Source organism: Seriola lalandi, unplaced genomic scaffold (assembly GCF_002814215.2).
Source record: "Seriola lalandi dorsalis isolate HSWRI2012SDOR001 ecotype SW California unplaced genomic scaffold, Sedor1 jcf7180002054568, whole genome shotgun sequence".
Taxonomy (NCBI): domain Eukaryota; kingdom Metazoa; phylum Chordata; class Actinopteri; order Carangiformes; family Carangidae; genus Seriola; species Seriola lalandi.
This window is the reverse complement of record NW_019525121.1, coordinates 682,683-708,182: the sequence shown is the minus strand read 5'-3', so window position 1 is coordinate 708,182 and position 25,500 is coordinate 682,683. Positions and strand designations below refer to the sequence as shown.

The following is a 25,500-nucleotide window of genomic DNA, read 5'->3' as shown; positions in this document are numbered from 1 at the left end:
GTCTGCAAGACCATCGCCTTCCTGCTGCCTCATGACCTGGAGATCTGTCGAGCGTGTGCCCTGCTGGTCTTCTGCCAGGAACGCAGCCTGGAGGCTTATCGAACCGTCTGCCTGCTGTACATGCATCCTGACCAGGAGCAGCATCCCCACAACAGCCCCGTCCGGACCAATGTTCGCTTCCATATTCTGCAGGTTGGAGAGGGTGAAAAGGGGAAGATGTTCAGCATCCTTTGATATATTGGATATATTAGCGTTATGATTTGTGCTTAACATTTACACATCTTTGTTTTCCAGATGCTGAAAGAGCGCCTGTGCTTTGATCCTGAGTTTTGGAACTTCCTGACCCTTAAGACCCATTGCTTGGAGTTGATAAGTGACAAGGTCATGAAGGCTGCTGTTCTAAATGAGATGAAGGAAGAAGAAAAGGAATACAGTGAAGAGCTTTTAACAAATAATTGTTTAAATGACTCCTGCACTCAAGGTTTAAATTTATGCCAGTGCACTGAAGCTACATTTGTGAACCAAGACCTTCCAGAACAGCAGATTAAAGATGGAGAGGCAGGAAAGTGTGTTTCACCATCAAATAATGCTCCCTTAAAGAGGAGGAAATGGAGGAGAAGGTTACGAAGGAGAAAACACTCTGCATCTGACGATGAGGCAGACCATGGTGATGATCCAGAGATCAGATACAATCTCAAATCCACCTCTATGGGTAATAAGCCTGTGTATTCACTAAGACGCAATCACACTAACTTGGAAAATTCAGCTACTGCAAAGCTCCCACTAAACCGCAAGAGAGAGTACTTGTCTAGATGTGTGAAGAGCCAAATTTTGAAAAGAAAAGGACGGAAGAAAAGATGGTTGCAGGGTCTTCCAAGGCCGGAGCAGGTACAGACAGTTAAAGAGAAGAAGGTCAAAGTTAAAGGGAAAAAACGAGGAAGGAAGCCTTTATTTAAATTTGAACTGTCTTACCCTGATAATGAAATATTCCTGACTCAGGACGAATCTGGTTTTGAGCAGAAAACTGATACAGAAGACAAAGAGCAGGATATGCCTCGTCTGGAGAATGAACTTGAACAGAAGAGTCAACATGAAGAGAATCAAATAGACCAGATGAATGACCTTGAGACAGAAATTGGACATACTGACTTGGTCTGCCTTAGTGGGCTCAGTGAACAAACTCAGCTTCGTTCCAAGCTTAGTGAAGGTTCTCCCAGTGAGCCTCAAGCTGCTGTTCTTGCTGCTGAAGCTGATCCTGAGCTTGATGGACCTCCATTGGAGTTACTGGATTGTCCAATAGAACTGTTGCACAGTTACTCACTTAATTCCAAAAAGCCTGATGGTGAGAAACTGCAAACTCAAGAATCCTCAGCACCAGATGAGCTTAATGGTGATGAAGAACAGGAGCCCCAGCCTACAGTGGAAACAGAAGTCTCAAATACTGAGGTCAGTTATTTGTCTGTAATTACCCTCCCAGGAATTTGATAATGTAGGTTTATGTAACAATTGGATTAGTAGCATTTTGTTTTTCAAGAAACCATGATGTGTTTACACACACTTGTGAGTTCAGTATTTGAAAGTGTTACAAAAGAATACTAAAACATTAAATCATTAAGGGAAACAGAGAACAACAAACAAGTGGTTCTAGTGCCTTTTGTTTGATATTTTATTTGACATTTTTTCTGTTTAATTCATAGCATTGATTTCAGTGGTTTGTTGTCTTTTCTTCAGGTGAAAGCCAAGAGAACATGGAGGGACAGAGTGCTCCGTACTCAACAGTATGCCCATTTGACGTACCACTGCAACTTCTGTCGCAAAGACTATAAAGGCTTGAATGTTATGAGGCACGCTCTCTCACACCTTAAGAGTAGCAAACTAAGATGTATACTCTGTGAAAAACGCTTTAAACAGCTTCCTTTTGCCAAAAAGCATGTTCTGGACCACATTGATGAAATGTGCAAGCAAAAACCTCCAGATAAGGAGCCATGCACCAAGGACACCCCAGCTGCTAATGGAATAGCAGATAATGTGGAAGATCAGAACGAGCCTCAGGATGAGAATCTTACTTCCATTTCTGATGAGGAAATTCCAGGACAGAAACCAGGAGGTAAAACTAGAGTTTCCAGCCTCAAGAGGGAGGATCGAATCATCAGAAACCTCCGCACCCTCATCAAAAAGACATCCGTGCTACACAAAAAGTGCAAGAACCCTAATGCAAATATTTTTAAGCAGGTAGATTTCAAGGATGAGCAGGTAGTCATTAAAGATGGCCTGGTGATTGTAAAAGATCCATCTGTGATGGAGAAGGAGGGGGATGGAGAGGGGAAGGAGAACCCGGTAGGAGAAAATGGCTATGGTGTGGACATCACGTATCACTTGTGCCCTTCAGAGTCCTGTGATAGAGTATTCTTGAGGATCAGCACCACACTAACAAAGCATGCGATCAAATGCCATATTAATGATGAGAAAGTACTGGAGAAGACTTTCATTTGGGCCAAGCACAAGTGTTCCCTCTGTCTCAGGTAAGATGTACAGTATATCAGTCATCACAGACTAACTTACCTAGACTTAAACTTGGCCATTTTCACATAACTGAGTTAATGACATATGCCCTGTGATTTAAAAAAAAAAAAAAAACTGAACCTGAATTGAAAAAACTGTTATTTAAAAAAATCTGTGTAAAGGGTGCAGTGAAAAGATGGGAGATTAGATGGCCTCTACATTACATCCAGAGTATTAAATTCCAGTATAACAGGCCATTAATAGAGATTCCCAGTTCTATATCAGCTACCTAAATCACGAAATTGATTAAATTATGAGTCAGTTAGCAACTCCTACCTTTCCAGCAAATGAATGTGGGACAGCTGATGTACAACATGGAGAATGATGACACACCAGTTGAGATTAAAGCAGCACCTTTCTAGCTTAAATACAAATTTTGGTTATCTTTTGGATTCCAGACCAACTCATGTTTGTTTTGTGAATTCAATGGAAAAGTCAAGTAATGCATATTAAGATACACAACCGATTTATTGGGGGGGGGGGGCTTTACCTGCTAACTAAAGTGGTAATGATAAGAGTTAGTAGTTCATACTCAATACAGTGTTTACCATTTGATATGCTGACTTCTGTAAAAATCTGTTACTGTGCAAAATTCCTCATTTTATGCCAAATATACAAGAAATGTCTTTAAATTTCAGCATTCTTGTATACTTTCAGCACAAGTTATTTGGATTATTCAATTTGCTGCTAAATGTTAATTAATGCAAATTGTGTTTTTTAGGTGAACTTACTGTGCTGACTGTCCTTTCCACCAACAGGCAGATGCAGTTCCTCCAGCAATATAAGGATCACATGAAGCTCCACGATACTCCTCTCCAGCACTTCTGCTACCATCTGGAGTGTAACCAGCGTTTCTTGACGCACCAGGAATTGAAGGACCATGTCGGCACCCACCAGCCCTTCAGACCCCAGTGTCCCTTCACAGACTGTGAGAAGCTCTTCTCAAGCCTTCAGGGCCTCTATGACCACGAATGGAGACACTACATCCCAGCGCCTCAAAGAGAGGAGTTAGAATTGGGACCCAGCAGACAGAAAAAGCAAAACGCTGAAGCGCCGTGGAAGCAGAGAGTGAAGGTCGAGGAATTATGGCTGCAGAATAAGAAGGGGCAGAGCGAGAGTCCCACCCCTGATCATGTTGAGGCCACTAATTTTGAGTGTCTCGAGGAAATTAAAACTGAGGAGGAGGATTGTGAAATAAATGTTGCAAACAGTGGTGATGATCTGTCCAGATCAGATAATTATTCAGAGGACACTGTCAAATGTGAGCCCACAGATGACAGCAAACCCGACATCAATGGATATGAGGATGTGGCAACAAACGCATCCGATGGATCAATCTCCACTTCCCATACTGGTGCTGCTGGAAACACTCCAAGTAAGAAGTGTAGAAAAAGAACGCCAGTCGAGTGGGACCCTTTAAATGTCCGAGACCTTGAGGATTTGTCCACTTTGTCCGAGGGAGTCCAACAGAAACTGGGAGAGCCGCACATCACTGAGCACAAAACCTTCAAACCCGAAGATCCCGCCTACGCCACTTTTGTCAAAGCCCCCTTCATCCGGCCACCACCCTCCACGTACCTGGATGAATCCCTGCTCTCAATGCGCAAGAGGAGGTCCACTGATGAGGCTGCTGCGAGGAAAAACGTTTACTGGAGCAATAAGAAAAAGAAGGAGCCCGTCCCAGAGCAGGAGCAGCGGGTGGAAGACGTGGCCCCTGAGCAGAAGATCAGACATCGCTGCGACAAATGTCTGTCATCCTTCAGCAGCTTAGAAGAATTGCAGAAACACCAAGCCCTTAACACCTGCTCTGCACTCTTTGGCTTTGATTCAGATGATGAAAGTAAATACACTTAATTCACTGATTTTCAATACAGTTCATAAATATGAACATGTCCAACCCCTTTGGATCACTGTTTAATCGTTTTTGTTCTGTTTTTTCATTTCTAGGTTAGTAGTGCGTGAAGAGGAGCTGTAGGTCACCTGGCTCAGGGTAAGCCTTGAAGATAAATGAACACTGGAACCTTTTCTCAATACTCAGATACAGTACCTATTTAATTCTTGGATACCAGTTTGTCAACAAAGACAGGAAATGTGCCAAAATGGTAAATGGAAGGATTTTATTGATTGATAAAACTTCTCAAGCAATAACGTTGACAGCTAAAATTAGTTTTTAACTAATTTCTTCAAAACATCTTCAGTATGCACTTTGTCAAATAAGCAAAAAAGGTGATAAATCTATTAATTCTCATAATCTATGATAGGTCAATATTTATTCACCTTTTTAAACAAAATTGGTTATAAAAAAAAAAACAAATTTAGTTTTCTCGGTATATCTAAAAGTAATTCAGAACAATGTCTGGGAACTGAGAAACCAACTATGGCCCAGGACAACCTCCACATGAACCATAAACCATAAAATAACTTCACACAAATCACAGTATTCCTTTTCTGTATTTGCATTTCTAAAACTTTGTCACTGAAGTAACTATACACAGTTTCAACCTGACTTTCAAGCTTATTCCTTGGCAAGTTCTGACAAATGTAATTCAGTCATTCATTTTTCCCAAATAGGTAGGAGGAGGCGAAGCTGGATGTGTGGATAACTGAAATGCTTTTGCCTTATAAGGTACTACTACATAGCTTGATAAACACTCACCCACAAATCTTGTTGTCAGTCACGCAACACATAAGATGCAAAATGCTTTAGTCAGTGTGGTTTGCGCCACACTCCAAGTCATATGTTTTTGTCAGTCAGGGCCGTAAACAGCAATGGAAAAATCCCCCTTAATGTTTCTGGCAAACTGCATCCCATTTAGAACTTGGTATAGCTATAACGATTACTCTAAATGCCATATCCTTCATCTTCCAGTTTAACCTATTAATACTATAAGGCAGATGTCAAATATACTGAAGCCTTTAACATTCAGATAAAGTGAGCCTGAAAGATTCACGTTTTTTAATTTGAACTTAATCTGGGTTTCTTCTTCACCGACCCTTTTTAGATCAATTCATTTTGTTTATTTTTTTGCAAAGATTTTAGAAGATAAGGTGTGGCCACCAAACCAATGTTTTTCTCTGGTGATTTGAGACTCAAGGCTGTGGTGTTGAAAATGATGCCATAAACAAGGCCACATTCATGGCTTCAACTTATGATTTTAAAGTGATGTCCTTAGTATGGACTCTCCATGCAGTACAACATAACCAGTGTTTTAAACTGTATAAACTATTGTGAAAAATCCTAATAATTGATAGAAAGTTGAGCTCAGTGCGTGTTGTTCCCTCTGTTCAGAATGTATAGTCTTCCAAATGAACCATGCGCCACTCTGAGCTTTGGTCTTTGTAGACAGGATGTATAAAACAGGTTTATTAGACATGACAGTAACAGTGGATATGTGATGGTTGTCCTCTTTCCATGTCTCTGAACCGTTAAAATTGATTTCAATTCTGAGTAAATCCTTAAAATCCTTGTCACATACAGACACTTTTAAAACTGTAAGGAGGAAGTGTTCTCAGCTTAATGTGTGTGGGCTGTTGTTTTCAGTAGTAAGGCAGAATTGGGTTTTGCCTTTGTTAACTAGTCCTCTGGTCATGGTATGACAACATGAATCACTTGACTCATTGAAGCCATGACCAAAATCTCCAAAACCATGTAAATCTGCCTTCATACTGTCACACTAATTCTTGTACAGCATATGAATTATTCACAATTTTATTAGTGCCAAGACTGGATCAGTGTTAGACTGTAGGTAAACAGAAACATTAAAGATCAGTAAAACAGCTTTGAATTTCAGTTTGACATTGTTACTCAGTTTAACTCAATGATCATGTATTTCATTATGTAGTATATTTTACATTGGTCCTTTGTTATGTATATACTTTTGAGATGGTTGATCTGTTTGATAACTTTTTAATGTAATGTTTTTATGGGACTGTGCACTTAAACTTGCTATTTATATGTAAAAATGTTAATAGATTGGATTTGTAAAGGTAATGATTCCTCATCTATTTTTCTTAAAGAAAAGGTGATTAAATTTGTTTGAATAAACAAATGATGAATCTAAAAGTTTGTTGCCATGATGATAGTTATGTTACAGTTTTCGTTCCACATTATTCATGTACAGTTTTACTGTTCTTAGGTGCAGTGAGATGATACAGTAAAAGAAAGCAGACTGACTCAATATATACTTTATTGTAGTAGAGCATTGCATATTTACTGTACAGAAACATATTGCTTCATTAGCCCCCAGGAAAGAGGAAAATAGAACGATTACATTTGAATTGCTTGTTTAAAAAAGTTTTTGCATCACATTTTCCTGATACACAAGGTCATTTTGAAAAAATACAGGGATCACGTAATTACAACCCCTCCATTCACTTAAAGTCCACAAAGTGTTTTCCCTTTTTATTTTAATCTAAGTCACTCAGTAATAGAGTTATGTGTATTAAAGCCAAGGGTGCATTGTCACTGAAGGCATGTATTCCAAGAAAAAGTGCAGTCTATTGTTAAGACTTGTTTAAAATCTACTGCCCATTTTAGCTGACAGTCTGGCTTTAACAAATTTGGATTTGCGCTGTTGCATTCTGACGTTAGTGTCTTAATGACACTATTTATTTAATTGGGGGTAACGTGGGGGGTTAAGTGTCAAAGTCCAACTATTATGGCAACTTATGGCTGAGCTTACAGGCTCGAAAAAACAAGCAATGGCAGAGAGGCAGGCCTGCTACAGGTCAGTTCAAGGTGGAAGGCTTTTCCCAATATCACATGCAGCAAATTCATTCCAGTTTTACCACATGCTAATTTAACCATTTGCTTTGGTGCTGTATGTAGCTTAAAGACAAAGAACCTAAACTGGATGGTAATGGTGCAGGATTTTAAAGAATAACTGATGTAGACTACACAGAATGACTGGAAAGAGCATTAACAACATATCAAACAACTTGAATATTGTTTCCACTTGCAGTTTCTTTTGACCTGAGATAAGAAAGTCCTAAATTATGGAAACGGAAAGCCCCCTTGATAGAAGTTTTTCCAAGTCCCATTCTTCCTTATTACTGTACAGTTATACTAACGGAATATGTGGGAAATCACAATGGAAAAGGCATCATGATGCGTCATGTTAAAAATGAATCTTACAAACGTTTAAGGCCAGGTAAAAGGGAAAACTACGTTTTAAGTAAATTTTTTTGTTAAAAAATTGGAAAGAGTACTGCACACTTTTGTGGGCCTGTTCAGGTTGAAACTAAAATGAATTAAGACAAACTGCTACATGTATCTGTATTCATGACTACTGATTTGGGCAATGAAAGGTATTTTTCGAGACTGAGAATATTTTTCAGTTTCTGCAGACATGCTGGAATAAATTAGCCGAATAAACACGGCACATTATTCTCATATAGATCAACAATGATTTATCTTTGTGGAAAAAGTACAAATATGTCTCAACAGCATTCAGAGTTGGAGATAAACATGCAAAGTGTCAGAGTGCATCCCACATGGGTGTAGTTTTGATAAATGTTTTCATAATTCACAATATTATTATTATTATTTTAATTAAATGTGCTAAAAACACAATAGTAGCACTTTTGCAAGTTCAAATGGAAGACCTGGATCAAAAGGAGGGGTGGACAATGTTGTGGGTTCACATGAGAAGCGGGAGAAAGAAAATACAATTAGGGATTAGGCATAAAACCTGATCAAGATATGCAAAAGTCTGAGCACTGCATCTGTCTATGTTTCTTAATCAAGGACAAAGTAGCTGTTAATTCGAGGGCTGGGTCGTACAAAGGACACAGTCCACAAAGATGGGGATTTCAGAGGATAGAGTCTCCCTCTTAGCCACTGCTACCTCAACAGTGCTGGAGTGATGGACCAGCTCTGTGCAGCATCTGCAGTTTACTGCACACGAGTGAGTGGGTTTGTAAGTTCAAAAGGTTTCGATATGGCTTGTCAAGGCAGTGTGTTTGGATCAGCAAAGTTATCAAATGCTCCGCTTAAGTAGCCCAAATAAAGAGTGTTGAACTGACAAAATCATGATCATCTGAGTCCTGAGTTGCTGACTTGTTATCTAAGGACTAGGACTGGAAAGCACGCAAACCATATTTATGATTGAAGTTATTATTATTATAATATATGGTTGTTTAGCATTCTCTATAATTTACTCTAAAATAATTTATGATATGTCTGTTGTTTTTTAGGGTTTGATATTTAACATAGTAAATATTGAAAAGCAAAGTCAATAGCACGCTTTATGTGTGTTTTATCTTATTAAATATGCTGCTGCAGTACAAAACTTCTGTGTGCAACCTGTTTTCTAAAATAGGCTCTCTGTTGTAATTACTTGAAAGTAATAAAACTTGAATGTACAACTCATATATTTGGGGTACGGGGGCTTATGATAAGACCTTACAGTTAGAATAAGCCTAAAAGGGAAGTCGGATTTAATGGTACAGTGCAACAAACACGTCCCTTTCAACGCTTGGATTTATAGTCTGTTTTGAATAAAAAACATTTGCATGAGGTTGGGGACCAGTGGACTGCATTTAGCGAACACGCCATCACCGTCCTTCTGGTTTTTAAGTAGATGCAGCTCGGGAGAAAGTGGACAGATAAAAAGAGACATAGTGTATAGCTGGGTGTGTAAGTATTTGTGTGTTCATGCTCAGTGGCTGCTGTTGGAGCTCCAGTCGTACGGGAGGAAGCAGACTTTGGTCTTTCCGGCAGAAAGGATGTCCTTCAGGCTGGTCTTCTTCGGCGAGTCACTCATGTGCTCCAGCACCCACTTCAGTAGCTACGACAGAGGGAAGATAAAACAGAGTGAGATAAACAGTTGGGTTGAAGGTTGAAAATATCAGTATGTTTCTTGCAGTGCTTTGAATGGTAACTGTAATTTGCACTGTAGTTATACCCGCCAGTATTAATGGTAGACACAAGAGCTGATAATTAAATACAACTTAGGAGAGTTAAAATGCTGTTGTATTCAAACAATACAGACAATAAGAGACTTCAAATGTTGATTTGGTTTTAAACCTACTTTCTCATCAGTGCCTCCAAAGTCAGCCTTGTACCACTTGAATATCTGACTGAGACGCACTTCTCTTTTCCCAGAATCCACCACACAGCCGTCGTCGTTCTCCAGGAAGGCTTCAGCTGCTGTGCGGAGCTGGCTGTCTATGTCCTGATAGGTTTGAGTAGATCACACTTGAGTTCAGACCATTCAAGCTTGTACAATGAGTATGGGCCACTGCCCAGTGTATTCCCATTACTAATTATACAATAAAAAAGACTGGTGGGACTGAAATCCACTCACCTGTGGAGTGTATGTTTTAATAGGTGGGCAGCCCTTTGCACCACAGTTCAAGGCAAAGTGAATGAGGGGCTCTGCGTCTGGGAGAGCCACCTGGTGGACAACAATAGAAGTGACATTTAATTACTCTAGATGATATTGTTACAGAGTGAAATGTTCAGGTGTGATTGAGCAGAATGTCTGAATACTCTGAGCCGTGGGTCTGTTTTGGAGAAAGGCCTTCGAAGTTGTGCGACACCTTTTCTGTTCCCTCTCAGAACACCGTTCTCTATGTCCTGTAATGTGAACACTTCTCCTCCAATCAGGTAGCTCACATAGTTGAAGAACTACAAAATGGGACGGAAACAAAGCTCTTTAATGTGTTGCACTTCTGCCCACAGGATAAAAAAAAATACAACAAAACTTTAGATAAAGTGACCTCCATGCTGTTTAGTATGCATACGTTTTATCTTTATATTTATCTGCATGTAAAATAATATATGCTGAAATTAGAGAAAATCAGTACAAAAAAATGAATATCTTTAACTTCAGTGTAGATATCAGCTGAGCCTTATTGATTTCTTTAAATGCTTTTTGCGCCACAATAATTTCCACATATGTGAGGGCTATGTGATCCTACTCTGTATCTTTGCCACATGTTGGTGGGGGGCCCCATACGTAGGTACCCGTGGATGACCAGGGCATTGTAGATGTTGATGAAGAAGGCCAGCTTCTCCTCCCGGCTCAGTGAAAGGAGCTCCAACCTCTGCAGCTGAATGGCTAGTTCACAGTAACGCTCAAACGCAGGGTTCAATGACATGCCTTTGTAGTCCACAGACTGTGAGAGCAAGAACACAACCACACAGTCAATTTACAATGCAAAAACATGTAAAGTCATGTCAATGTCATAAAAGGCCACAAGGTGAAAAACGCACGAGGTCAGTCTGCGTGTGCAGCCATTTTGTCGATGCACATGAAACTTCAGAGGAACCTGCCCGCTGCAACAGTGCATACTGCATGCCACAGATGCATTTCCAAAACAGACGCGTGTACATTTGAAAATCACTCAGTGAGTCAGAAGCCCTCCGTAGTCAACGACGACATTACCTTGCCATCAGCAGAGAGATGCTCAGAGAACAATTTCAGAATCATCTCTCGTAAAAGCAAAGAGAGCTCAGCCGCTGTGAGAGGGAAAGAGAGAGAGAGAGAGAGAGACGGTTAATGTTTCATATACTCACCAGCTTTTGATGCTGAGACAAATCAAAGCGCTGTTTGAATGGGAAGGACATTTACGGACTGCAACAAGGATCAGGCTAACCTTGAAATAGCACAAACAAGATCATTATTAGGAAACATTACCTGTGAGAAAAAAAAGAGCATTGCGGATAAATTCAAGCCAAGCATAAAAACACAAACACACTTTTGAAAAGCAGTGATTATACACAAATTAGCTCGTCAGTTAGCCTCTGGAGGGGAGCAAGGTCAGTTACAAATACAACAATACAGAAGCCACCCATTACCACAGCAGAAGAAAACACTTTAAGAATAAATTAAAAGCTAATAAGCAGTAATATGTCAAAAGATGACACCAAACCCACAGCAAAGCAGAATAAGATTTTGAAATAGGGCTTGAATTATATATATTTTCATATTTCTGAACACTCACAAAGCTAAGCTGAAACGAGATGATATTTTGAACAGATACTATGTGTAAAAAAAATTTTAATTTGATCATTTTTATTTACTTATTTTCAAAACACGACTGATTATATATCTCATTAACCCCCTACTTCAACTCTTACCACCATTAACTTCTCTGAAATAATACACAAACCCAAGCGAACCCAAAAGCCAGCAGCCAAGAACAAGGGACAGGTGTTAAAGAGTCTTGAAGGACACTGCTCAGAGTGAACCTGGAAGGCGATGTGTGTATGCCCAAAGCCTGGTCCAGTCCTGACCTACCCTGTATAGGACTGCAGGATGCAGTCTGTCCTGTGTTGAGGGCTGAATGAGGGTCATCCTCCAGCAGCCTGAACAGTGTGTCCATGGTGTCTTTCCCTTCTCCAAAACAGCCATCCTGCCGCCCACAGTCACGCACACTGACCATGTACTTCTTCTGCAACAACGCCTGGCCAGTGTTACAGGCCTCAGCCCTGGCTAGCACACACATGGCCACAGTCAGTGGTGTACAGCTCTGGATTTGACTGTACTTTGTATGAATCAGGACACTTTGGGATAGTTTAATGAGTTTCTAGTTTGTTCTCATAACGAAGACAATCAAACTACCACAACAGAGAAAGCCTGTTTTACTGCAGGTCTACAGCCTTACTTACCCATGCCCTTTTCTTTCTGCAGCCAGTCAACCAGCTGATCGCCTGAGAAGCTCTTTTTGTATAAAGTCAGCCCCTTCCTTTGATTGCCAATCACGCTGCCATGTTTGAGGTCATCTACCAGGTCGGCCAACTCATCTCTCTCACACTTAAACTCTTTGAGGGAAGGAATATGCCAAGTCGCACATGTACAAACAAACAGAAACACACATGTTCACACCCACATGAATGAAAGAATATGTGCAACTATATAGTCCAGACCATCAGGATAAAGGTAAAGGGATCGCCTGAATTGGGTCAGATCATAGTTTTTTTTTCTCCCAACACAGCTGCTTTACATTTTTCTTCCTGAGAAATAATCCCTTATGAGCACAATTTAACATAATTAGGTGACAACTTTCACTGTATGCATTAATGTAAGGCTGAACTGTGAAAGATTATCAAGGGGACACAAGCAAATAAAGCTTTAAACTAACAATATCTATATGACATTATACATTCACTATATGTAGGCACGTCACCACCAAAACATGGCTGCTGCTCTACTACTAACTCTCACTGTTACTGTTGCTGTGGCAGCAGGAGCTGAAAGTACAGGTTGGTGCGGCCACTTCACAACTGCAGCACATTGAATCGCCTGACTATTTGATCTTGTCCTTCATAATATTTATGATGATGTTGCCAATACTACATCAAAGCTAACACTGAATTTAAATATTTCCTCACAAACAGCTGTGTATGTGCCCCAGTGGACAGACTCTGTTTACACTGTCGGGAGCTTAATAATCACATATAATGAGGTACCGTGAGACAGCCTGGTGCTGCTGGGCTCCTCCAGAGTATCAAGTTCCCTATATCAACTGCCTGTGCTGGCTTTAGTGACAGGAGATGAGATAAAACAAACACACACACACATGCACACACAAACCTGCTGCTACCCAAACATGTCCATATATGCCAGCACTATTTCATAACCACTCATAGCTCTTGGCTTGCTTCTTGAAAGAGATGACTATGCAAAACCAGGCCTCACAACTCTGGTTCAGTCTTACTGTTTAAAGCCGGAAGAAACAGTTTTCTCCTCACGCCATTTCACCATTTGACTACAGGCAACACCCACTCCAGAGCAGACCAAAGCGGTCTGAAACTGATTTACTAACTAACATTGCACAATTAATCACCCCAACAATGGAAAAAAAGTGTAAAATCGTTAAACACAACATGAACTGTGCGTTATAGACAAAGTTCTCAGCAGTGATAAAATTGGCTGTTCCCACATGTGAAGGCAATGAAGTAATCTAGAAAAAGCAAATAGTCTGAGTAATGAATCCCTCACCTCCATCGGCCTCCCCAGCTGTATCCTCTGACCGGTTCTCCTCTGGTAGCGGTGGAGCGTCTGCTGGAAGAGGCTGCTCCTTGACCAGACTCACCAATCTTCGAAGCTCCTCAGGAGCCTGATGAAGTGAAAAGGAGCAACACGTACATAGAGGTTTAAACACGCTTTTGAATAATAGTAGGTATAACTAATATTTTTTGACACTGTTGAAAAATATACATTGCACTAAGTTCACTGGGGGTTTCTCCTCCTCCTCACCAGTTTCTGCAGGTCATCATTGCCCCCGACATGAACGTTGTTAAAGAAGATCTGAGGGACTGTGCTGCGTCCTGTCAGCTCCTTCACTCTGGCTCTCAGCTCTGGATGCTTACCCACGTCCACGTCACATACTGGTATTTCCAATCGCCCGAGGGTGGCCTTAGCCTGCACACAGTGTGGGCACCCCTGGATGGAGTACACCGTTACCCGGCCCAGAGCACTGCTCTCAAACTCCCCCATCTGCAGCAATAATGGTAAAATGGGAGTTTTAAGCTCTAGCTGTCCAGAGAAAATTGGCTGAACTCCATGGGTTTCAGTAATGATCTGTTTTGACTCTGATTAATTAATGCAAAAATAGTTCATCCGTAGTATTCCTCTTTCCGCCAGAATGAAGCCTTAAACTACAGTAGCTTTGTTCTCAGAGTGTATGTGTGAACCTGTGTATGAACACACTGTCTATGTTTTATATTCATGCATGCATATATACATCTAGGTTAGATATGTTTTGTATATACTCACACGTAAAAAAAAACATCTCTTATTTTCTACATTTACAGGAGAGATTTGATGGTAAAATCTGAGGTTGAAAATCTGAGATTTATTTTAAATATGCTGATGCCTACATTTCTGTTTTTTCCTTACACACTGGCTGAAAGAGCAATTGTTTTCTCTGCCCATACTCATAAAGATGAGACTGTCTATCTGATTAAGATTAACTGGCCGCATGTAAATTTAGGGGTCATGGGTTCAGTTCACTTTTGCTTTGTGTTCCCTGAGGAAGGAGACAGTTCTCCAAATGCTTTCGCACTATAAAATATGCTGAAACAATCATCAATCTTGTCCTCAGCTTTCTGTATTGCCATTGATGTCTCTATATTTTGTTTAGAGTGATATTCTCCAGGCCAGTTGAGGGATTTAAACCACTAATCTTACAGCCCACTTTTGTCATCTGGAGAATTGAGCATAAGGAGCTCAGGATCTCTTTTTGCCTGACTTGATGTATGGTTGGCGTAATTTCCTCCCTGCTCATTTCTCAACATTTCCTTGTGTTGAAAGTAGGCCAGTGTGATGTATTTCAACTGTGATAAATGTTGGTAACTGAGCTTGTATGAAGTTAACCAATAACGCAGTTCCTCATTCACTCTGACACAGCCAGTCAATATTAGTCTTGGCTCATCAAATGCTCCTCATAATGAGGTCAGTATGCAAACGTGAGTCAAGGTTCAAGGTTTTTTCCTTATCACTAAACCATTTTGTTTCTTTTGTTTAAGTTGTAAATGGTTATTGCAACTGCCCAAGTAATATACTTTACTAATTTCTAAGGAATTGGATTAGCGCCGTTTTCTACATCCAAATACATTACCACATTGACCTATAAGTTGGTTATATTTAAAGAATAACGTCAATAATAACTTGTTCCTTTTTATGAAAAATGGCAAGACATGTGTAACTCTGGAGTTTTTTCAAATAAAATAAAATAAAATAAAGAAATTAAAAGCTGATGTAATGAAACCGATTTATAGAATGACATTTGTTATTTTAAAAGAAATCTACAGCTCAATTTTAAAATGTATGAACGCTTACCAACAGTACGGCTATATTAAATTCCCCAAGTTTTAAACGGAGTTCTGAATGGATCCACATATGCCAATAATTGAACAGCAATTTAACCAACAAAAGTAACAACAATGATGAATTTCAATTTGACGCTAAACATGTACACCGTACACCACCTAAGCTAAATGATGGAACAGCGTTTGCTAATGTGAATATATTATTGCATCAAAACAACAATAACGTTACGTTGCCTCTCAACGGCTGACTCACCTGCTTGAATCGGGAGTGCAGTATAAAGTAGCACGACTAATCCAGATAGTCCTATTATTAAAACATATTAATTAATGAATAACTGTACTTCCCGCTGGATGGTCACTTATCTTGCAGGTGAATAAGCCAGCGGCACTACCAGGACACCATCACTGCGCAGGCTAGTAGACAGCTGCTACATTGTCGCTGCTACTTAAGCTAGCGATCTTGTCTTTTGATGCCTTCAGGTGCTCCTCGTAACCGTAAAAGCCTAGCGCTGTTGACTGTAAATCATAAGGCCCATAATTTAAATTACCATAACAAACCACAATCGTATGTTTTAATATGAAAGCAGATTATGGCCAGTGTAAACTCTATTCTGCCTTTAAAACTCTAATAAAAACTTGCGAGTAAAAAAAAAAATTATTAACGTCTGACCATAAAGGAATTACCTTAAATCGAATCAGTAGATAATGTCACTTGATCCTAAAAGACACAACAGATGTAGCACACTTGTGTATGCCCCCTCCGCGGACTGGATCTGCCCCGGATCCTCTGCCCCAGTGCCCTGTCAGCCTTGGACCTCTGCCACCAGCGTTTGTCAGAAAGTTGAGCCCCAACCCTGCTGGTATTTTTACAGGCCAAGGTTGCACTTATCTTTCAATGTGATGTTTGCCATCTGATCAGGACACATAATTTCCATACACAGTATGTGATTTTATTAGTTTACACTGTGAGTTGATAAGATAGATCGTGGAGATGACCGGACTGAAGTTAGCGAAGAAATCTATTATTCGGCACAAGGGGGGAAGCCGAGCCTTCCCACCTTCCATATGATTATTTGGCCTCTTAAACTATTAATAAAAAATAAAACTACTAATTAAAGTTATTCTATATCTATATTATTGTTGTTCTTTTCTTCTCATTCTTGTTATCATTATTATTATTATTATTATTACTTATTATTATAAATTGGTTTAAAAGATGGCTGTAAAATATTTGTAGTTTGCTCTATTACAAAGAATTTATCAGTAATACACATGTAATCCCACACACGATTACAGAATTTTATGGGTTTAATGAGTTTGGTTTTCAAATTAAGATTTGACCTTATCAGTTATATTGAATGTATAAAAAAATAAGTGAAAATGTGACATGATCAATACTACAAAAACTGTTGGAAAGATATTGGTGTGTGGGAACATAAAATATGTCTTTCCTTTACTTTTGAAATCTTTTAGAATTTTTTTTAAGAGGTGGGAGTGGATAAATCTAGAAAACAAACGATGAGCCTTAAACACGTGAACAGAGAAATGTAATGAGCTGTACATGTGTAGTTAGTGTTGATCGTGCGTATTCGAATTTAAGACACCGATATTTCCTACAGTTTTAAAGGCAACAAAGGCCCTCCTTGTCCTTTGCTGTACTGTAGCGCTCTAGCAACAACGGCTTTGCTCGGAACCTTCTTTGACTGATACTTGTTCCTGCACGATCAATTTTCTAGCAGGACACGAATGGACGACGGGAAGCTTGAGTTCTTGTTTTGTGGTACTAAAGATGCCAGGGCTGTCAGAAACAGAGCGTGCTGGATGTATGAAGATACTGAAGTTAATGTCAAAAGGTGACTTATTGTCACTTAGTGACACTGTCACGAATAAGATGATAGCGGTGGAAAATAATAGAGGTATGTTTTTAATTTGTACCAGATAGCAACAGAATTCTGAAATACCAAAACAAAATAGACCGTAGTAAGAGGAAGAAAGGTGCCTGGACCAACTCTTAAATGTTTAAGTTTTAAGAAAATGAAGCTATAAAGGTCATAAAAGTCTCTGTAGGACTTCAGCCAATCACAAAAATATCTCAGTCATGTACTAAAATACATGTTGCACGTTTACCAAGCGTGAGCTTATGCCAAAACCGGGATTTCTGCTGCTGTTTTATTTCTGCCTGCTGGAAATTATGTTCAGATAATGACACCATAAAATAATCTCGTGCCTGACGTTCATCTGTTCATACAGAGGCTATGGAAACAATCCTGTCCTTCAGTAAAAATGCCGAGGAACTCCTGAGAAGGAAGAAGGTTCAGCGTGACCTCATTTTCAAGTACCTGGCCAAAGAGGGCGTGGCGATGCCTCCCAACAGCGAGAAACATCAGCTGGTGAAGAGGACGCTGGAGCTTTGGTCGTCAGGGAAGGTACAGGGTTGAATATATGGAGAAAACCTATAGATCAGATGGTGACATTTAGCCTTGGATGGATGGATGGTACAACCATGTATTAAGGCAGAATAGAGGATAGATAACTTGAAGGCCACTTGGAATACTATGAAAACCATAATTTCTTAAATCAGGTGTTAACAGTTCATCACTCATTTTTAACACTTAACATTTAACATTTAACATTTTTAACTAAAGTACATACAGCTGTCAAAAGGTTATTGTAGTCTGCATGGTAAATTACTAGTTTTCAGAGAATTTAAATGACTCAATACTCATGGACCAGACATCGGTACTTTTGAAATAATTCACAAACATTACTAGCAAGGTGGAGGATGCCCTGATCCCTCAGCTCCAATCTTTTTATATGTGAGATACCGTCCAGCTCATACTGGCTGAAAATCTTTTAGGTGTTAGATTCTTCAGCAGATTTTCAACTGAAAATGCAAGCAATAACTTCTCATTCATTTAAGGCCGTGGTTGATGAAGGCCTTCAAGGAGAGGCGGATGAGACCAGACAGAGACGGCCCACAGAAACACCATCTGATATCACGGACTTGAAGGTTGAGATGGGCTTTGACCCACAGGCCCTTGGCCAACAGTTCTGCCAGTGGTTCTTCAAGCTCTTGAACAGTCAGAACCCCTCACTGGGGCAACAGCCTCAGGACTGGGGACAACAGCACTTCTGGTCAGATGCAAAGCTACGTCTCCTCTCCAAGTAAGAACATCATTAACAGTTGGATGTGAACATGATTTAAATTAACCGTCAACATGGGGGCTACTGATATTGATTTGATTGTGTTTGCTTTTCATTGTCCAGATCAAATGGAGTTTAGCTCAGTTTTTGTTTATTATGAATTGGCTTGAAGGATTGTATTATAGGGAGTAATGTGTTTGATCTCTGCTGAATAATGAAACATGGAAAGTGTATTGAGGTTAAAGATGTTCAACATTGGCTTTTAACTTAATCATTTCCTATATTAATTGTATGGATTTGTAGCATTTTCAATTTTCACTTCATTCCAGCAGAACTACAAACTTTTATGTACATAAAAACTCAGAATCACAGAAACATTCAACACACAGCTACAGTTAACTGAGGGAAAACAAACTCTGCTGACTGAGCTGCATCTGTCTTTCTCAGAGCTGGCAGTGAACAGATGGATGAGTTCCTGGGTGCTGAACTGGTCAGCCTTCGTCTCCTAGCCTTGACCAAGGAAGAACGCCTCCTTCTCAGCCCCAACCTGGAGCCCCATGGCCTCAGGACCCTTGCCTCCCCCCATGGTTTGGTGCTGGTGGCCGTGGCTGGGACCATCCACAGAGATGCAGCCTGCCTAGGCGTCTTTGAACAAATATTTGGCCTCATCCGCTCCCCACTGGAAAATAACAGCTGGAAAATTAAATTTGTCAACCTTAAGATCAGAGGGCAGGATGCTCTGGCCGGGACAGAGGTGGCAGCGCCTGCCTTGACTTATAACTCCAGTGAACTGCAGCTTCTCTGCAGTGGATGACACTCTTTTCTCTTTTCTCTATTTCTTTACTCTCTTGATGCATCACTCATCTAACTTGCCCAACACATTTTTTTCAGAAACTGGGGCTAGCAGCTTTACTGGCACAAACCCCTCCTAACATATGTATAGCTGCCAGGTCGGGTTGTACAGGTAGGTGGACACTGTTGCATCTAAATCTGCTTTGGAGGCATATTGGTGATGTAACATAAAAACATGACGGATCTTGAGGAAAGGATTCCTCAAGTCTCTGCCGCTTTTTGTCGGGGAAACTTTTTGCTTCAGTTATACTGTACCTTAATGCAAAACATATTGTGCTTTGGTGGTCTGTGCCTTTTGCAAGATGAAATATAAATACGGACATGCTCTTGTAAATATATAGAATATAAAGATTATATTAACACTTGTGTACAGTTGTGCTCTATGTATCTAAAATTGAAGCTGCTCTTTAAGGCATTGCTTTATGCCAGTGTATGATTGTTACACATTTAATATCAATATTTATCTTCTCAGTTCCACAGTTATATGACATTTCTTTGATCTTCAGAACATACAGAAATGTAGGAGTAGGGCAGAATTAGGAAGGTACTCATCACAGGAAACAGTAGCCTTGTAGCTCTCTCAATGGTCTTCAAAATGTATGAATACATATAGATATAGATTGTTTTTAAGGGCAAAAGCTACTATTTTGTGCCAGTCGTTAATATCCACACATTTGATCATTTCCATGCCATTTAAACAGGTTAGATTACACGTGTTATTATGGACTGACAGCCTCCCACACCACTCTCCAATAATTTCAGACATCTCATATAAAAATGAACATATTTAGTAGCTTTGGTCAAGAAGAAAACCTCAATCACATCTGGAGTGACTGTCAATTTCTTTTAGTTTTCTGCTCTCCAAAATGGCGTATAACATGCATACCATATGTATAGGTCCAGCCCTGCTCTAAACGTTTCAGAGTCTGCATTTTTGCTGGTAGGAATGAAGACAACAGCAGGTTTCCACTCCTCGGTGCAGTACAGGAGGTCCAGCCTCATCTATTGTACTTTCAGAAAGCTCAGCGTGATGAGGGTAAGATTCAGGAGTCAGGGGAGGATCTAGCCTCTTCATCATTAACACAGAACCTCAGCATACTGTAAAACAGCTGAGCAATAACCACTGAGAGGCCTTGACTGACTCCATTAGTTTTGGAAATACAAGATTTATCCCCAAAGCAGCTTTTCCTTCCTCACTAGCTGGTATTTTTAGCTACATTTCAACTGCACAATACAGCATTTTAACCAACATGCTATATGGCCCTATTAAAGCGACAAAACTAAATAATTCATTTACAATACATTCCACAAGCTTCAAATGGACTCCTTATTAATGAAATGGCTCTGGTTTTCCATCGATTCTACTCTGTCATCCTACTCGGGGCACATAGGGTCTGGTGGGGCAGAGAATATGCCAGTATGACTCTGTGGCTTTGGTGGGAAATGTTACATGTGGGAAATTATTCTTGGCAGTCGCTTTCAAAGGCCCCTGGAATAGTTAATATCTGTGACTGTATGGGTCGGAGCCGCATGGCCCTTTGTGCTTTACTGGGCCATAGTTGTGGTGAGAGGAAACCACTGCAGCCATTGATCTCAGCCTGTTCACCTCTCAGAAAGAATAATAACAAGCTGCTCGCCTTCTGTCTTTATGGCACTTGGCCTCTCTGTGTTTTAATAAGCGGTTTGGCCACGGGTACAGCGCTGACGCACGGGTTAAAAAATACCACTGCAGTGGCGTCTGGTGATGGTTTTGACTCCGAAGAGTTTTTTTTTTTTTTTCCTTTTTTCTTCCCCTCTTCTAATAGGGAAGTGTGTTTCTCATAAAGAAACATGCTAAAACTTAAATCCACGGCTCTTTGAAATAGCTTATGGGTGGTGAACCATGGAGACTGCTGCTTTAATTATCAATCCATTTTTTTCCACCTCTTACTTTGATTGTGACTGATTGGATGTTAGTTTTGCTCTGAGAAACAGCCTCATTAGTTATCAAAGATTACTTTATTAAACGCTTCATGCTACAACCATTTTTCACTCTCTGACAATCTGATGGCTTTACAGATCCATTAATGCCAAACTGTATTTTTTTTTTTCAAATTTATTTCTACAGCACTGATTCTAAAAGTGGGTCTTTAGGACACCCAGGGCTTTACCAGGGATTTTAAGGAGTCCTTGAAGTAGTTCCAGTCATTTGTTGCAAAATAAGGAATAATCTCATCTTGATATTTTGGAATGACACATATTTATACAAAAAAAAAAAAATACTGTGCTAATATCTTTTAATATTTGGTCAGTGATAAGTCAACGTGACTTGACCTCATGACAACATGAGGCCAGAAGAGGGCAGACAAGCTACACCACAGAGGGGAAAGACTTTGAAGCCCGGCCAAGAAAAGAAGAGGGGAAAAAAATCCTTTTAACACTATTACGTGATGAAACTCATCAATTCCTAAGAGCAATATGAGTGAGCTGATGTTACCGGGCAATTTCTATCTGGCCACAGCCATGAGGAAAACTGTAAATTTTTCCAGTTTGAATTGTCCTCCATTAAAGTAATGGGGTTCTAAAAGAGAGACACGTTAAACTGTTGCCTTTCACAGGCAAAAGAGCACGTATTTCACAAGTTATTGAAGTGTCAGTAATTTATCGGTACCTGTGACGGCATCAGAGACAGCTTTAACACAATGCTCTGTGCAGTCTGTATTCTCTGGACAATAAAGAGCAGGATTTATGAATGGGAAGAGAATCAATCAATAGGCAATGATATTTCTCCTGCTGACAAAACATGTTAGGTGGAGAATTCAATCAAAGTTTGACAGAGTTGTTTTGTCATTTTGTTGGACTTGCCCTCCAACCCAGCAGTGTTTCATAAACCAGTACACACTAAAACTGCACTGAAACAACCACATAACTCGTGGTGGAGGGAATGAGGTCAACAGTGTTTGGCATTGGTGTTAAAGCCACAATCCACAATTCTCCAACCTTATACTTTATCCCTTGCTGAGGAGGAGGTTACATTTTTACTTTTCGTTCAGTTTTATTTTTTGTCGTGTTGGGATTTGAATTGGCCCACTTCTCTACTTCTACATAAACAGGTTAATTATCTTACATTTTAAGTTGATTTGAACAAAAACAGTGAGTCCAAACATCTCTTTTTTTTTTTTTTACAGTACTCGAAGAGAAAGACATTACATCACAAAATCTTATACAGTCACCTCTTGCCACAAAGCAATTTCCTGGAAAGGTCTACTTAGACTCCAGATGCAAGTAAAGTACTAACATTTACAATTTAAGGAATGAGTTCAACCACATTGTGCTATGTGTAGAATCGGGTTTGGCCTCATGTTTGTTTGACCTTACATGACCTTTAAGGCCTTGTTGGGAGTGGGCCTGAGCCCTGTGTGCATCACAGATCTCCCCTAAAGCATCTCTCTTCATTACATCCCCCGATGTCTGAGCTGACATCATCGTTCCGTTTCAACACAAATTGGTTTGGACCGACGAGGCAGCCGTCACAGTTCATATCAGCCCTTCTCTTGGCCTGGCGGTGTATCCTTACACATGCATCATTATCTCACGTAAACAGTGGAAATGCGAGACCGCCGGGGGAACCAACGCCATTCAGAGCAACAAAGCCAGGGCTGAGTGAAAAGATCCTGGGCGGTGACACTCTCGTTTAGCATCAATTAAAGAAAACAACAAGCAGGGCCGTTTCTGAAGGCAGCTGGGTCCAATGTGTTTATTTATACTGAAGCAAATATGTATGCTTGAAGGAATGCATGCCTCCAAGGATGTTTCAATCAGAAAAACATGGAGGGAACATGGGTAACAAAAACGTCCTTCACATTGAGATGTACTTGAGTTGAGCTTGCGCACAATACCCTCCCCCCATCTCTCTCTCTCTCTCTCTCTCTATGTTTATCTCTCTACATTCCACTGTCTCTCTCTCTCTCACATATAGTGGCCCTACTGTGCAGCTTTGCACTGCGTCCCTTTCGTATGCAGCGCAGGGGCCCCCGGTGAGGGCCTTTCCCTTGGCTCTTGAACTAAACAGAGAAGATGGTGTTATCTGAACGCTGCCAGGAGGTTGTCAGCTCGTATTGGGCCCGAGCTGACCGAGTGGCCGGTTGGCGGATGCGTGTCGATGCCAGGCTCACAGTGCCTTCCCTCCGTGGACATCTGCTGTGTGTGGAAAAACTGTGTAGTTTGCCTGTGGTTGCATCTTAATCCTCCATCTCTTCAGCCCCAGCCATGCCTGGCCGAGCAAACCAGCAGCTCTGCTCGCCTTGCTTGTATTAATTGCCCTTGCCTGGCTCGCTGTTTGCTTCTGATTACACTCATTAATTTCAATTTCCCTGGGAAGCCACCACCACCATAGCTGCCTTTAGACAGCCACACACACATACAGTACACAAACGTGCATTGACAGGCATAAATGCATATTGTGAGGGACATAGCCTTGCATTTTATGCACAGTGTGAAATATTCAACATTCTTTAAATTGATTTCATTTGTCTGAACATTCATTCAGCACACCCAAATATTGCTTCAAAATTAGGGGCAGGCAGCTATAGAATAACTACACCTGGGGGGGGTGCTCTAAATATTACACTCCATATCTGTCATCTTGAATATTTTTTAATGCATTTTTCCTGTATCATATACACAGATGCAAACACATCATCCCCTGTGTGATCAGTGGCTGGCCATGTGTATGTCATTAGCAGCTGTGGTCTGTGTCTGTATCTACCCTGGCGGTTCTCTCTTTGTAAAGAAGGGGACAAGAAGAAAGTTGCTCTGACCTGCTGGTCATAAGTCAGTGTCCTCATCCCAGCAGGTGGAACACATCTGGTAAAATACCAACATCTGCGCCGGCAGGGTGGCCTCGTAATTATAGCCGTGCTACAGACTTTGTTCAGAATTGGTAGGAAAAATCAATGTCAAGCCATATTATTAACTTTGTCTCATTAAATTTTCAAGCTCATACGCAAACATTTCCACTCAGCAAATGTAACATAATTAGCTGATGTACAGCAGCTTAGTGGCGAAACCGATGACAGAACCAGATATTTTAAATCCTGTACGTTCCTAATGAACAAACATGAAACTAACTGTGAGTGTGTGTATTTATCTGCAACGCAGAAAAATATCTGGCAATTTGAATATGTAACATAGGAACACTGGCACTCGAGCCAGGATAACACATTAAAGTCGCACGCAGTGTGGCTGCCTGGAGGAGTGTGTGTGTGTGTGTGTGTGTATATCCACCGAAATGTTCACAGGATGTATTTGTCATCCACAGGACTATCATCAGCTTGTAGGTTTTTAGTCCTTTAAAGTTGAGAGCGATGTACCAAGTGCTGCTACTCCTCCTCAGCAGCCACTAAGCCGACCCAAGGAGCAGTAAAACCCTGTCGTAATACCAAGCTGTGTGGCCTCTTGCCTCTGTCAACCTATCACCTCAGAACCTGGGATTTTCTGGGAAAGCGGGGCTTCTGGACTGACTCATCAGACATCTGTACCTTAAAGGTCCTCATGGGGGCGTCACCCTGAGGGTCACTGCCCTGGGCTGTGATTTGACGGCCAGGCACAAATAAAAACCCCTGAAGCTTGACAACTTCCTCGCTGAGCCCGCGTAACCCAATTAGCCAACCAGTCCTCAGTCGGAGAAAATGAAAACATTCCGGACGCGAACTCCCAGGACGACTGTATTCGTTTATTAAATCCACTGCTTGTTTCACCGTCTTCCTGAGATTTTCTAGGCCTGATTTTAATGGTTCACCGAGGAGTGACTCAACAACTCAATGTCATGCCAATGGATTGGGAATGTGCTGTACTCCTGGCTGCACCGAATCCTGCAGACAAGCCAGAGTGCTTCACAGCATAATGTTAACTTTATGTTATCTTTTTAATGGACATCCAGGTAATGAACACTGACTGCATCAGCTGTGTAGGTGCTAAAAGTCTACATTACTCAGTGGGCAGGGTAGGCTGTGGGGCTGAAGATACTGGAGGGTGAAAGCAAAGAGAAGGGTATGCGCTTAAGAAGGTCATATTGATTGATGAAGTACCCTGTGGATTGGGCTGTGGGTTGCTCAGCCCCCATAGAGTGTTTGTTCTGGGTTACCAGACTTCCGCCTGAAGGCCCTAAACAACACAGACAG

General features: G+C 40.7%; 3 protein-coding genes across 5 annotated transcripts in view; 2 read left to right on the top strand and 1 right to left on the bottom strand.

Annotated features, from left to right (window-relative positions):
• The window catches only part of LOC111662721 (zinc finger protein 654), a 12,308-nt gene extending 5,683 nt beyond the window's left edge, over positions 1-6,625 (top strand). The window contains exons 8-12 of the mRNA XM_087176734.1: positions 1-192; positions 295-1,446; positions 1,732-2,522; positions 3,321-4,402; positions 4,510-6,625. The exon at positions 1-192 is cut by the window's left edge and continues 55 nt beyond it. Coding sequence (XP_087032860.1) covers positions 1-192; positions 295-1,446; positions 1,732-2,522; positions 3,321-4,402; positions 4,510-4,514 — 3,222 coding nt within the window. The 3' untranslated portion in view covers positions 4,515-6,625. The remainder of the gene's footprint in view (positions 193-294; positions 1,447-1,731; positions 2,523-3,320; positions 4,403-4,509) is intronic.
• Positions 6,626-6,732: 107 nt separating this feature from the next.
• LOC111662709 (uncharacterized) lies at positions 6,733-16,182 on the bottom strand. Of its 3 annotated transcripts, XM_023416662.2 has the most exons (12): positions 16,028-16,121; positions 15,597-15,647; positions 13,770-14,009; positions 13,512-13,629; positions 12,179-12,331; positions 11,808-12,002; positions 10,953-11,026; positions 10,486-10,683; positions 10,055-10,192; positions 9,870-9,959; positions 9,594-9,737; positions 6,733-9,350 (listed from the first exon to the last, which is right to left on the bottom strand). In XM_023416662.2, exons 3-12 carry the CDS (start codon positions 14,007-14,009, stop codon positions 9,222-9,224), a joined length of 1,479 nt encoding a protein of 492 aa, XP_023272430.1. In that variant the 5' UTR covers positions 15,597-15,647; positions 16,028-16,121; the 3' UTR covers positions 6,733-9,221. The 3 variants fall into 3 exon arrangements, with proteins under 3 accessions (XP_023272430.1, XP_087032859.1, XP_087032858.1); XM_087176733.1 differs by lacking the exon at positions 15,597-15,647 and having other exon boundaries at positions 16,028-16,182; XM_087176732.1 differs by lacking the exon at positions 16,028-16,121 and having other exon boundaries at positions 15,597-15,985.
• An 886-nt stretch (positions 16,183-17,068) lies between these two features.
• On the top strand, positions 17,069-19,705 carry cunh3orf38 (chromosome unknown C3orf38 homolog). The gene is made up of 4 exons (XM_023416640.2): positions 17,069-17,259; positions 17,594-17,769; positions 18,264-18,508; positions 18,935-19,705. The coding sequence occupies exons 1-4, from the start codon at positions 17,133-17,135 to the stop codon at positions 19,299-19,301; spliced, it is 915 nt and encodes a 304-aa protein (XP_023272408.1). The 5' UTR covers positions 17,069-17,132; the 3' UTR covers positions 19,302-19,705.
• The last annotated feature ends 5,795 nt before the right edge of the window (positions 19,706-25,500 follow it).